The sequence below is a fragment of the Asterias rubens genome, chromosome 19, assembly GCF_902459465.1.
Source record: "Asterias rubens chromosome 19, eAstRub1.3, whole genome shotgun sequence".
NCBI classification, from domain to species: Eukaryota; Metazoa; Echinodermata; class Asteroidea; order Forcipulatida; family Asteriidae; genus Asterias; species Asterias rubens.
In genome coordinates, this window is record NC_047080.1 from 9,669,539 (window position 1) to 9,684,442 (window position 14,904).

General features: G+C 39.8%; 1 protein-coding gene across 1 annotated transcript in view; it reads right to left on the reverse strand.

Annotated features, from left to right (window-relative positions):
- Positions 1 to 4,660: 4,660 nt before the first annotated feature.
- Positions 4,661 to 14,904, reverse strand: part of LOC117302924 (neurogenic locus Notch protein-like) — a 28,375-nt gene continuing 18,131 nt past the window's right edge. The window contains exons 20-26 of the mRNA XM_033786911.1: positions 13,448 to 13,846; positions 12,918 to 13,066; positions 11,839 to 12,188; positions 11,364 to 11,517; positions 10,611 to 10,900; positions 9,381 to 9,626; positions 4,661 to 8,654 (exon numbers count right to left, since the gene is read on the reverse strand). Coding sequence (XP_033642802.1) covers positions 7,182 to 8,654; positions 9,381 to 9,626; positions 10,611 to 10,900; positions 11,364 to 11,517; positions 11,839 to 12,188; positions 12,918 to 13,066; positions 13,448 to 13,846 — 3,061 coding nt within the window. The 3' untranslated portion in view covers positions 4,661 to 7,181. The remainder of the gene's footprint in view (positions 8,655 to 9,380; positions 9,627 to 10,610; positions 10,901 to 11,363; positions 11,518 to 11,838; positions 12,189 to 12,917; positions 13,067 to 13,447; positions 13,847 to 14,904) is intronic.

Below are 14,904 nucleotides of genomic sequence, written 5' to 3' on the forward strand. Positions count from 1 at the left end.
AATTTGAAAAGTTCACAAGGCTATAGCCTTATGACTTTTTCGGCAAAATTTGAAAAGTTCCCTTATGACTTTTTCGGCAAAATTTGAAATGTTCACAAGGCTATAGCCTTATGACTTTTTCGGCAAAATTTGAAAAGTTCACAAGGCTATAGCCTTGTGACTTTTTCGGCAAAATTTGAAAAGTTCCCTTATGACTTTTTCGGCAAAATTTGAAATGTTCACAAGGCTATAGCCTTGTGCCTTTTTCGGCAAAATTTGAAAAGTTCACAAGGCTATAGCCTTATGACTTTTTCGGCAAAATTTGAAAAGTTCACAAGGCTTTAGCCTTGTGACTTTTTCGGCAAATTTGAAAAGTTCACAAGGCTATAGCCTTATGACTTTTTCGGCAAAATTTGAGAAGTTCACAAGGCTATATATAGCCTTGTGACTTTTTCGGCAAATTTGAAAAGTTCACAAGGCTTATATAGCCTTATGACTTTTTCGGCAAAATTTGAAAAGTTCACAAGGCTATATAGCCTTATGACTTTTTCGGCAAAATTTGAAAAGTTCACAAGGCTATAGCCTTATGACTTTTTCGGCAAAATTTGAAAAGTTCACAAGGCTATAGCCTTGTGACTTTTTCGGCAAATTTGAAAAGTTCACAAGGCTTATATAGCCTTTCGACTTTTTCGGCAAAATTTGAAAAGTTCCCTTATGACTTTTTCGGCAAAATTTGAAATGTTATGACTTTTTAGGCAAAATTTGAAAAGTTCACAAGGCTATAGCCTTGTGACTTTTTTGGCATATTTGAAAAGTTCACAAGGCTATATATAGCCTTATGACTTTTTAGGCAAAATTTGAAAAGTTCACAAGGCTTATAGCCTTGTGACTTTTTCGGCAAATTTGAAAAGTTCACAAGGCTTATATAGCCTTTCGACTTTTTCGGCAAAATTTGAAAAGTTCCCTTATGACTTTTTAGGCAAAATTTGAAAAGTTCACAAGGCTTATAGCCTTGTGACTTTTTCGGCAAAATTTGAAAAGTTCAGAAGGCTTATAGCCTTGTGACTTTTTAGGCAAATTTGAAAAGTTCACAAGGCTATAGCCTTGTGACTTTTTCGGCAAAAAGTTCAGAAGGCTTATAGCCTTATGACTTTTTCGGCAAATTTGAAAAGTTCACAAGGCTTATATAGCCTTATGACTTTTTCGGCAAAATTTGAAAAGTTCCCAAGCTTATAGCCTTATGACTTTTTCGGCAAAATTTGAAAAGCCTTGTGCCGAAAAAGTCACAAGGCTATAGGCCTATATATTGCATTATGAACTTTTCAAATTTTGCCGAAAAAGTCACAAGGCCTTGTGAACTTTTCAAATTTTGCCGAAAAAGTCATAAGGATATAATAGCCTTGTGAACTTTTCAAATTTTGACGAAAAAGTCACCTTGTGAACTTTTCAATTTTTTTGTTTAAGTCACAAGGCTATATATAGACCAGCATTTCTATCCACTTTGAGCAAATAAATGTAACATCTTAAGGGGTGAGTCCAGCATTTTCCCAAAATGAAAAATAAATCACAAGGAGTAAAAAACAGCAATTTCCCCCCAAATTGGAGCCAAAAACTTGTATATTACAACAACTAATGTTGGACTTACCCCCCGCAGTGTATATTAAAAGCGGTAAAAAAATAAAGCAAATTTGTGCAAAGAGTTAGTCAGAGTGACGACCAGGCGTTCAGGGGACTCAGAGTCTGATCGAAACCAGCGTGGTGATCACCCATTAGAACCCTTAAGGGACTTGCAGTCCCGGTCCCTCCTTTACTCTCCCACACGGAATATCTTCATCCACACCTAATTTGGGGATAGACATGACGGACCCCAATCCATTACTGGTGCAAGCAGTAAAAGTCATGTCCCTCTTGGTACGGGCGGGATTCGAACCGGTGTACCAGCTCTGGATAGCACGCAATTGAACTATCCAGTGCACTGTGTCGCCACAGTGCCCGTTGGTGATTGGAGATGATTTGTATACTACTTATATTATTCACTCACTGCGTCCAAGCAAAAAGAAAAAGAGACACACGCGGGAATTGAACCCGGGTCACGTAGACCCCAATCCAATACATACTTTGTTTAGCTACGGTGCCACATGCTGCTAAAGAAGATTAATAGTACTTAAAGTAAATTAAGCAAACAGTTTTAAACACGCCACCATAGACGGAATATTACAGGTTCTTATTTTAAAGGAACACGCTGCCTTGGATCGGACGAGTTGGTCTATAAAAAACGCGTGTAACCGTTTTTTATAAAATGCGTATAGTTGGAAAGATGTTTTAAAAGTAGAATACAATGATCCACACAAGTTTGCCTCGAAAATCGCGTGGTTTTCAATTCAATAATATTTACTGTGCGAACTAACACGGTCGGCCATTTATGGGAGTCAAAAACATGACTCCCATAAATGGCCAACCGTGTTAGACTACGAGGTAAAAGGACAATCGTGCAATTTCGAGTCATGTTTGTGTGGATCATTGTATTCTACTTTCACAAGATCTTTCCATGATCTTTCTACCCATATGCATTTGATAACAAACGGTTACATACGCTTTTCAAAGACCAACTCGACCGATCCAAGGCAACGTGTTCCTTTAAGACAGTGTTTGCGTAAGGGCAATTTTGTTATCATAAAAATTAAGCAAATATATATTGAGAAAACGAATAAGATTATAAGAAACGGGAAGTCTGTCTCTCTGCTCTTCAGCATTTCGGTAATTAACACCATCAGTAGGCTTGTGGGTTGGGGTTGGGGGGGGGGGTGGACAAAACAAATGTATGTTTACAAAACTGTCTTTATGTTGTCATGTGCCTCAGCACGTTTATTGGATCTATAAACTCAAGCCAAACATTAATACAAAAAAGGATGTGTTTTAGAATTTACGGTAAATATCAGACAATGCAATGAATTTTAAAAGTAAACCATTTTGAGTGGAAAGCTATATATATTACATGTACATATAGTAAATACATAAAACAGCTCACTTTTTTACAGGTACATTCTTACAGACTTGCATTGCAGAAAGATGACTTTTGAGGGTGAACAAAAACCCCTCATGAGTCTAGATGTGTTCAAAATTTGGTTCTTTTATAAAGTATAAAAAATGTACATCCAATAATGTCAAAATTTTAGAATGAAGTGCATAATTTCTGCAATGATGTCTTTAAAACTGGCCATAAAAACTAAGTACTTTTTAAAAGTTTCTATGTGGTAAATCACTGATTGTATGCCGCTACCTGTCCCAATTTTGGTCATAAATGTAGCTAAGAAAGATCATCTACAAATGAAAATATAATAATTATGATGATATTCATCATGAACATGATGAACGGAAAACAGTCAACATTTTGTTTGGTCAAAAATCTCTTTTAAAAAAATCATGTCAGTGTTTTACCACATTTTCTACAGGCACTTGGGAAAGTTGTTTTTCGATAATCAATAATAATATATAAAAAAAAACTAAAATTGGGACAGCTATGCCTTATTAAAATATCTAAATTACTATGAAAAGACAACGTTAACAAAACCTATAATCAAAGGGTGAAAGGTTGTTTAACATCTAAAGAAATTATAGGAAAAAAGGAGATTGAAATCATCCTGGACACTACTTTCAGACAACCTGAAGAAAGGATGAAAGGCAAAGTATACCTTTGGTATTTGAAACTGTTTGTTTTAATTATATATTAATGTAGAAATATACATTAAAACTAACCTGTGTAAGTTTCATTTCAAATGATGGTAGCATTTTTGAGATACCGCCCGTTTTTGAGTTACTGCTGAAAATCTTGAGTGGTTAATTTACATGCAGGAAGAATAATCCGCAATTGGAATACACAAGCTGAGAAACATTTCATGTAGAAAAGTTTCTCAGATTGAAATGTTTTTGAATCCCTCTCTCTAAAACCACATTTCTGAAAAGGAAATTATTCCTAAAAATGTTATTATTAACAGATGCAGGGGTCGATTTCACAAAGAGTTAGGACTCGTCTTATCTCAAGTTGGGACGAATAAATCTTCTTAACTTAGGATTAATTTGCATGCTACAGTGCAAGGTTGGGACTCGTCCTAAGTCCTAAGATTGGTCTTAAGTTAGGAAGAGTTTTGTGAAATCGACGGCTGTGCTTCTCAACAAGTCCGTTTTTATGGTCATGTAATTTTGTTGTAATTACCAAAGGTATACCTTCCCTTTAATAACAGGTAAATGGTGGATGATTTAAGGCTGGTATAACAAGGCACAAAACATAATCAGCTTAACAAAAAAAAACATTACAAGGTATAATGTTTACGCGGCTGTAACCAATCACCGGTTTGCTCATATTGGCCAGTGATTAAAGGGTCTATGTACTTTTTGTAGGACAAAAAACACAATGTCGACAGATTTACATTAAACTTACACAGTTTGAAGATAGTTATACTAGAAAGCTTCCCTGGAAATATTTCATGCTGAGGTGCTGTAGTTTCTGAGAAATGAGTAACACAATGTCATGAAAATAATTTTTGTCTCAGTGATCATGAGACGAAAATTATTTCAGCATGTAAAAACGTACTTTCATGACATTGTTTTACTCATTTCTCAAAAACTGTAGCACCTCAGCGACTAATATTTTAAGGTCTGCTTTCTACTATCATTATCTTCAAACAGCGTAAGTTTAATGTAAATCTGTGGACATTGCGTTTGGGGTACAAAAAGTACCCAAATCCTTTAACCAATGGCTAATTCAACAGAAACAGTCTTGGTTACGACTGCGAAAATGCATCAAAGAATCCACAAATCTATAACTCAGAAAAGTAATGGCTTCTGCCAATTCTTCCAAACCATGCGTTTCATTGAATATTTCCAAGATTCTTTGCATTAAGTACAATGTTCTATTTGAATAAGGACACCTTATAAAACATATTTGATTAAAATGTGTACCTTTTGAGTTGCGAAGTACACATTTCAATACGCAACGATGAGCATCTTTGAAAGTAAACAACTTAAAGAAATCTAACATAAACTTTGAACACTAATACCACTTTAAGATCAATAGGCTCTATTTAATATAGTTGTAGGCAGTGCTTTCTATGTTGCTTAAGTACAAAAGTGGCTTATGGTATCTGGCCCAACAATACAGTGCAATATTATAATAAACCGGATACATAAAATTCCTAAATACTAAATATGCTTTTTAAAAAATCAACTCTAAACTTGTAACAAAACTTATACATTATAGTTTCAACATAATCAGAAATTTAATTAACACATTATAATCCAATATCAGGTAGACAAAAAAAAAAACACCTGTAAGTTGGAAGGAAAAAAAAACACCTTTAAATCTAATTACATAATGTTGTTTTAAATCAGGATTTACAAACTGTGTTACCGCATGAAATAACACCATCTATAGGGCACATAATTTGTACACTAAATTTTTTACATTTTTAAGAACGTTAACTTTACATGGCAATTTTGAGGGTCTAAAAAATGTGGGGGGAGAAAAAATCGTTTCGTTTAATTTGAGAATTTTTCATCATGATCAAAATCTACAGGGGATCCAAAACTGTTCCTTTTTTTTTTTCTCATGATTTGAACTGTATAAATATGTGCCTTAAAAAGTTGTAGCAAAACCATGCACTTGTTTTAAAAAATTATATTTTTAGTATGGGTATAAAAAGGTTTAACTTTGTGAAGGGACAAATAGTGTGATTATTTTGATGATTGACAGAATAATATTTCTGAGCAAAACTTTCCACAGTGGACTCTTACACTTAAATACACGTCAATGAATATTAAGTACTTCTTAATTTGCCAACAACTTTTCATGCATAAAGGGGGAAAAACGTAACTTCTTCATCTCAAAATATTTACAGCACTGCTTATTTTTTGCTTACTGCTTAAAATTTTTCTCACAAGTGCAGTTTTATAATGCAAGAGTTGGCAAACGTAAACATTTTTACAAACGGGTGCAAAGGGGAGTTTAAACTTGTATACATGGTGTCTTGACAAAAATTGTGCCATTTTGTACTTCTTTAAAGATATTATAGTGCGTCCTCTAGTGTTAGAAAAACACCACTGTACATGAAAAAAAGATCTACAACTTGCCTAGACTATAAATAATTATGCAAACGAATACAATGACTTGTTGCTGGTTACAAAGGGTGCTTACAAAAGAAAAAGATAACAAAAAAATCAGCAATTTTCCTCCTCAAGCATACATAATTAATACAATATATAACACAAAATATATAAAAAAAGAAAGAAATGCCATTTTTAGTCATGATTCTACCACTAATTTCCCCATATCAAAAATAATCCTAATTTTCATTTGTAAACATTCGTAAAGGGTTTTAAAACTGTATAATTAACTTCAGAATTATAGGTTTTTGGTCCAATCCTAGTCATGATTTAAGTATTTGTTGTTTTCATAAATAAGTAGCTGCATTAAAATTACATTGAAAGGTTATCAAAGATAGATTTTAAGGAATGCTTCAAAATGTCACAATTTCTCCTTTTCCTTTCCTTTAAAAAAAAAAAATTGATTCTAAACTTCTCAAGTTTTTTTTTTTACTGATCTGATTTTCTTTTGGTGCCGTTAACTTTTGGAAAATATGTAAATATTATTCACAATTAAAAAAAAAAAAAAAATCATCAGAATTAACTTGGAATTTGTTTAATACATGATTTGAGTTTGTGAACCGGCCACAGTAAGGCGATGGAAAAAAGTACGAATTTAAAAAAATATTTTGTCTTCATTTTTTTTAATCTATTAACAATAATACTTTTTAGTAATATCAACCTTTTGAATGCAGGTTGAAATAACAACTAGAACTCAGAAGGATTTCATGATCGATTAACAGTCTAAAGCGGTGTTCCCATCGTACTTAATTTTGTTAAAATACCGCGACTTTTCTGTAGAATGACAAAATTAAATCTAATGGAGACCCATGGTAAACTGCCCTCCCTATCGACTAACTGCGACCGTGATGTAAAACTAACAGGCCGAAAAAGGTTGCGGAAGACTTTCCCTGCAGCCACTGTAACTTAACAGGGCTGCTAGAAAGTCCAATGGGAACAGCCTTCGGGTTTTAGTTTCTTCCCCTTGCAATTTACCAATTTACTTACAATTTTCAAGCAGCGGTTTATCAAGAATACAGTTTTCTCTTCCCGTGATTAAATCTTTAGATATAAACCTGTTGAGTTTGGCTGAACTGCATCGATAACGGATCCTGGGTGTGTCCAGGTGGACTGGAAATCCCCTCCGATCCCGACCAGTCAGAATGCGCCGAGGAGTGCGGGGAGGAGCTGGACCACTGACCGGGTGACTCCGGCGACGGGGTTAGGTAGGTCTCCGGAAAGCTCATTGCGGTCATGTGGGGCGTGTTCTCCCCGCCGCAGGGCGACCCGCCCTGGCTGTGCTGGGAGGGTGGAGTTGGGTACTTGTCCGACATGATACTCACCACCGTCGGGTTCGGCAGATGCGTCTGAATAATGTGAGTCGGGTGTGGCTGAGTTTGCTTGCGCATGTTCTGCTGGGTGCGGTCGTGCGCCCGATGGATCGGGGATTTCATGTGTCCGTTCATGTGCACCTCGCCGTTGGCGTTACCGTACTGTGAATGATGCCTGGGCATGTGGAGGTTATGATGCCTCATGTGGTTATGATTTACGAGGGGTTGGCTTGGGTAGCCCTTCGCCGGTGATAACGTGTACTGCGCAGACGGCGGACTAGACACCGAGACTGCGGCTGCAGGGGCGAGACCGTTTGACAGACTGTGTTGCTGGAGGAGAGGAGGTAGACTTGTAGACGAAGCGCAAGTCCCTTGCTGCTGGGGGACCATACCCTGTTGGCCTTGCTCTCTTGGTCTGTGATTCTGCTGCGAGTGGGTATGATTGTTGGCATTGCCCCACTGGTGATCCGGCTGACATGCCACCGCGACGGCTCCAGCCCCAATGTTCGACCCAATCTCCCCGTTTGGGACCACAGTCTTACGGTTCAAGCTCTGCATACTGTGACTCATATGCGGAGCGCCGTTCATGGCTGTAGCGCCCTCAACGTACCGCGGCGCGTGAGGATGAATACCATTATGCATGCCGTTTGTCATCCCATGGAAATGCAAGTCTGTGGGATCAACCATGCCGCCCGCCGAGGGCTGGCCTTGGTACAAATACGGCGGAGAAGTTCTTTCATAACCGCGCGGCGATTCCAAAGAACCTGCCGGCGACAGTGACGCAGACGTCGGGGCGTCGGTGGAATTCCTCTTTTTCCGCGAGCGTGGCTTCTTCTCAACTTTCTCGTGCCCTCCCGACGCGACGTCCCCATTTGGAATATGATGGTGTCCCGTGGACTTGGAGCGATTCGCCTTCTTCTTTGCACTTGGCTTTGAGCCGGGATGTCCGTAGCCGTTGACAAGACCGATGTCTCCATTGCCCATGCTCGCTGGGCTCGATACCGTCGGCAGAGTGGCACTCGGGCTCGGCACGACCTTGTAAGTATCCAGGAGCTTCAAGACATCTCGATGGAGGTTCTCGCTAGCCATGTCACGAGGCGATTGGTCCAGATGGTCCGTTATTTCCCGATTGGCGTAGTGGTCTAATAAGACTCGTACTGTAGAGACGTGACCCTCCTTACAGGCTAGGAATAACGGTGTTTGCTCCTAAGGGAAGAAAAAAGAATTAGTCATTACTAAGGTGAAGCTCAACTATGTAAACAGAATGAGAATACATTAATCAGAAAGCAGGGCCAGATGTCATGGAGCTGCTTAAAAGGAGGGTCGTTACTCCAATTACTAAATCTAAATTTAGAGAAGGAGAGAAAATTGTTCACCCCAAAATTTGAAATCTGAGAAAGGCTTCTTCAGTCATGACGAAGCCTTTCTCAAGCATCTAAAAGCACAAAACTCTATCCCACGAGTCCTTTATTGATTTCTTGCAATTTTGATGACCAATTGAGCCCAAATTTTCAAAGATTTATTTTGGTATGCATGTGTTGGGATGCACCAAGTGAGACTACTGGTCTTTGACAATTACAAAAGGTGTCCAGTGCCTTTAAACATCATGAAATTGGGCCCTGGTTTTTAAAACAACCTCTATTGAGGCTTGTCTCACCAGGACAAAAAAACAGAGTTTTTATGAAACAATTTGTAATGTTGTAGTGAAAAAAAAACAGAAAAAAAACAGCAGCCGATTACACAAAATGCTAGGATTAATCTTATCTCGAGTTAAGGCGAGTAACTCGTCCTAACTTAGGATGGGTTCAATGCATTCTAATGTTTATGGATGCGGAACTGAACTCGTCCTAAGTCCCAAGATTATTCCTAAGTTAGGAAGAGTTTGGTGAAATCGACAGCAGGATCCTCCATTTACTAATGCCCAATAATCACCTTATTGTCTTGCATATCTTTGTTAGCTTTCCTCTCCAGCAGTAATTTCACCACTTCTACGTAATTGACCTGCGCGGCCCAATGTAACGCAGATTTTCCTTCTTTGTCGGCGGCGTTAATGTCAGCATTAGCCTCGATCAGTTCTTCTATAATATTAATACTGCTCAGCCTTGCAGCCATCATCATCGGGGTGATGCCTCGGTGGTCTTTGGCGTCGACGTTTGTAGCTCGGTGCATGATCAAGATCTGTCGATGAATACAAGGAAATGGTTTTAATTTTGGTTTCGCCCATTAACACTGATGTGTTAGCACTATATACTCAGTACTACTTTCCCAAGTTCTGTGAAAAAACCCCAAAAACCCAGGCGTATCACTTGGGTGGGATTTGAACCCCAACCATTGCAAATCTAGAGCGGTGCCTATCCAACGAGACAACCGAGATTGCCAGGTAGCTAGAGGCAGTTTTATTTTATTCATATTTTTTTTTATATAACACATCCAATAGCACAATTAGCACCAATAATTTTGTTTTGTTTAGCTTCTCTTTCTTCTTAAATGCTTCAGGTACTTTTTCAAAATGTCCACAGATTTACATTAAACTGACAGGGTTTGAAGAGAATGATAGTGGAAAGCTTTCCTTCAAATATTACTAACTGACGTTGTGTACTTTTTGAGAAATGAGTAAAGCAAGTCACAAAATAATTTTCGTCTTAGGAAGTAAAATGTAAAATCCCATTAACCAGTTATGATATTATACCAAAACCCTAGCATAACTGATTATACGTTTTTACATGCTAAAACTGAGACGAAAATTAATTGTTTTACTTGTTTCTCAAAAACTACAGCACCTCAGTAAGTAAAATTTCAAGGGAAGCTTTCTACTAGCATAACCTTCAAACTGTGTAAGTTTAATGTACATTTGTGGACATTGTGTTTTGTTTTAGGAAAGAGTACAGAGACCCTTTAAACTGCTCTATTGCATTGGGCCCTGGCACTTGGCGATCTGAAGAAATTATTATAATCACCAACTGAATACATCTCAGGGCTTCAACTTTGTTCTTGAAGGGTCACAGCAATTTTCCTCTTCTGGCAAGAGGCACTTCTTCAAGGAAATAGTACATCTTGTATTGAAACATTGCAAAGAGCACCACAGCAAAAGCACAGGGCACCACAGCTGTGAGTGCCATGGGATAATTTCGAGGCCCGCTATCTTGAGCAGTAAAATCTTACCCTAAACACATCAATAGCATCCGATCCGACCGCCGTATGCAGCGGAGTACGCCCCGACTTGTCCTGCGCGTTAGCGTTGGTCCCGTGCTCCAGCAGCTTCTTGGCCGCCGCGGCGTGTAAGAACCGAGCCGCGAGATGGAGAGCCGTCTCTTCAAGACGGTCGCTCTTAGCGTTGACCTTGGCTCCTTGAGCGATGAGTTCCTCGATCGTGTTGGTCGAGCATTCTTCCCCGTCGCTGTCCCGGTCGTTGTTGCAACTGATTACGGCGCACATCAACGGGGTCATACCATCTGAGGATAGGGGACAATTTCAGTTAAAATATGCATTGAGTATAAAGAGTCAACTAACCACCAACTGCCCAAATTCATAAAGCAGTCTAGTAAAAAATAATGCTTAGCAAATTACTTTTCTAGCAAACTTTATGCAATTTAGGCTGGTAACCAGTTTATGTTAAGAAAGACTTTTCTGTGCTTAGCAAGTTTTTATGCTTACAGGCTTTACGAAATACAGCCCAGATCTCTGAAGGTATAAACTTACATGATAATGATAACTTCTTCTTATATAACGTGTTTTACAATAATGTAACAATGCGTAGAGAAAAATTAGTGATTCAAAGTCTCCTATTGTGTTTATGCGTTTGCTTAAGGACACAAGTGTCATGACCGGGATTCGAACCACACCCTGACGACTTGCAAACCAGAGTCTGGTGCGCTAAACCGCTCGACCATGACATACCCTTGACCTATGACCTACCTTGACCTGGGTCATCCACTCCTTCAGCGTCTCCAGTCTGATGAGGTGGTGTGACCGTGCCGGTGTGTATGTTATTCCAATCGTCATTCTCAGGGAAGTCTGGTATTGTGAAAGAGTTGTCAGTGTGAGGGCTCAGATGCCGCCTTGTCAATGGCTACCGGAAAAGAAAAAAAATAGAAACGATCTTATTAAACTGAGAAAAAATGAGGCAAGTTCTTTAAAGTTGCATTAAAGGCACTGGACATGTTTGATAATTGTCAAAGACCAGTCTTCTCAATTGGTGTATCCCAACATATGCATAAAATAACAAACCTGTGAAAACTTGGGCTCAATCAAAAAAATCATTGTTGCACAAATTTGTGTGCTTTCCGATGCCTGAGAAAGTCTTTCTGAGATTCAAATATTTTTGTGCGAAATTAACTTTTCTCAAAACTATGTTACTTCAGAGGGAGACGCTTCTGAAGTTGAAACTCACCCTTTGTTGGTCTTGGATAGCGTGACATCTTGTCTGGCTTCGGTCCCAATCTAGAGCGTCCCGAGCGTCGCTGTCGTTATTATCGCCCGCCGCTCCCGATATCGTCACCATAATCTGACCGTCGACCATAGCCCCGGGCGTTTCCTCCCGCCCCTGTGGACCGTGGCGCTGCGGGACGCCCCGACCGGTGCTCGTCTTGCGCCATTTGAAGTCTTCCGGAAACCAGATGCCCTCGGAGCGGAGACGTTTGCGGCCGATGACCAGCGCCGAGAGGACGATCATGACCCCGATGATCGCCACGGCCGGCACGATGTAGTAGCCATTACCGGAACCGGGCTGATCGGGCTCACCTTCAAGATAAAATTCAACGATCACATCAAGGGTTAAAATTCAGATAAGACATAACAATAATAATAATAATAATACCCGGTTTTTAAAGCACTTCCAACATTATTACCCCTGGTCACTGGGCCTTAATTCATTCCTCAAACCTGAGATACAATCTGTATACTCCCCATGCAACAAATATGCGCTACTCGACTAAACCAATCACAAGAACCATCTCTGCCATCACGGATGCTCATTCACCCCTGGGTGGAGAGAAGCAACTATAGTTCAGTGTCTTGCTCAAGGACAGAAGTGTCACGACTCCCGAACCCACACTCTGATGAAGAGAACCACAAGAGCTTGAGTCCAATACTCTTATACGCTCGGCCGCGACACCAAATATATCGTGGCAATAATGAGCAGCAGTGTCCTGAACACGTTGAATTTGAGAAAGTCCTCTATAAGAAGAGAGTTGCATGAGTCTAGTCTAGGGCCAATTTCATAGAGCTGCTAACCACACAAAAATTGCTTAGCATGAAATTTCTTCCTTGATAAAAACAAGATTACCAATTGTATATTGCTTATTACTGGTATTCAGCTGTTGTTTGCTTATCCTGAAAATCCCAAGAAAATTTGTTTGGTAATCCTGTTTTTATTAAGGGATAAATTTCATGCTAAGCAAATTTTCGTGCTTAGCAACTCTAGGGTCTAGGAGTGAGAGGTTTATATACACCAAGTTTACAAACACTTACTTCCGACAGCATGAATGGGGAAATCTTTGGGACCACGTCCTTGTGATGCCTCAGCTGCCAATAAGGACGCAGCATCCCCGGTATTATCAAAGCATGTATGTCCGTCTGAGACGCACTCTCGATTGTCAATGTGCAGATAGTTTATCGACCTGAAATGATGTTAAAAAAATGCAACTTCTCGTTTAAAATAAAGTCGTGATCATTATTGTGAGAGTTCAATAATAACTTTGCATAGGTCTAAACAGGAAGAAAGCCTCAACACCGTAGATCAATGTATATTTGGTTTGTGGTAACACCATGTGTTTATCTACTTGCTGGATAAACTATCTTCATTTGAGAACTTGACTTGCTACATATTCTACTGCAACAAAATAGTTTTTTTGGAATTGGGGAGACTTCTCTCCTGCTACACAAAAAACTGTCCTGCTCATACTACCATGGGTGAAATGTTGGAAATTAACTGGGTAGTGTGAACTTCTCATTATTAACTTTACTTCCACGGAGTGGGTTCGCCTCATTTCCCTACTTACCCACTCAACATCCCTGCTCTCCGGTTGCGCGACAGAATCGGTTTATGATCGTCAGACATCGACAAGTACAACGCCTGGCGTTTGAATCGATTGAAGATCCCCACATCACCGGACTCACTAGAGCTCCACTCCTCTATGCGATTGTTGCCGTTCTCGTCTTTCACGTACACGACGACCGTACGCAGGATGTGTCCGACCTCCCTCAGGAACGTCTTGCTCACGTTGTCCGTTCGCATCTGCTCGACGGGGATGAGGACAATGATGATCAAGACGCCCTTGGCGAACTTCGGAGCGTTCTCGTTGCAGTCGAGTCCGTCGTGGAGACACTCCGCGGTGTTGCATCCACCGTCGCAGGCGTCATTTGCGTAGTTCTCCAGACAGTAGGCGTTATACACAGGGCTGCAACAGAAAAATTAAGTAAGTTTCACCAAATCAGACAGAATTAAAACACTATCAACCGTTTTGACTTGAAATACAAACTAATGACAGATCGTTCCTTACACCAGGCATGATATTGGTTTCTTGGAAAAAAGTAGGAACATTGGATCTTTTTTTCTTTTCTTTTCTTCTTCCTGAAACATTCAGAGCATACTGATTGACACGTTGAGTTGAAACCAACGGTTCATACTTTAGATGTGGGATGAAAACCCACACAGACAGGTAGGTACTAAAAGCCAAATGTACGTAGTGCACCAGCGTGATTCGAACCCAGGCTCCTAGAGGTGGAAGGCGAGGAAAGATACCACTGCACAAACCCTACCACCCAACAACTCTGCTGTTACACTTACTTGCAAGGAGGCAGTGTGTTCTCGCAGACAAACGCATCAAACAAACACTCGTTCCTGTTGTGAATCTGTTCTGCCCTGATTTCTGTTTTCGTTTTTTTATCTATGAATTCAGTTTCTCAGTCCCCAGTTAAATTTTAGCGACATGCAGGGCTCGAACCCAACTACCCAACAACTAGAACAACTCTACATTAACACTTACTTGCAAGGAGGCAGTGTGTTCTCGCAGTCAAAGGCGTCAAACAGACACTCTTTCCTGTTGCATATCTGATCGCACTGGCCATTATTGTAGAGATCAGACTACTTTCTGCTTATGTTTTTTTATCTATGATTTGAGTTTCTCAAAGTCCCCCGTTAAATCTTAGCGACACCAAGGGCACAAACCCAACAACTCTACTGTTACACTTACTTGCAAGGAGGCAGTGTGTTCTCGCAGTCAAAGGCGTCAAACAGACACTCTTTCCTGTTGCACATCTGATCGCACTGGCCATTATTGTAGAGATCAGACTACTTTCTGCTTATGTTTTTTTATCTATGATTTGAGTTTCTCAAAGTCCCCCGTTAAATCTTAGCGACACCAAGGGCACAAACCCAACAACTCTACTGTTACACTTACTTGCAAGGAGGCAGTGTGTTCTCGCAGTCAAAGGCGTCAAACAGACACTCTTTCCT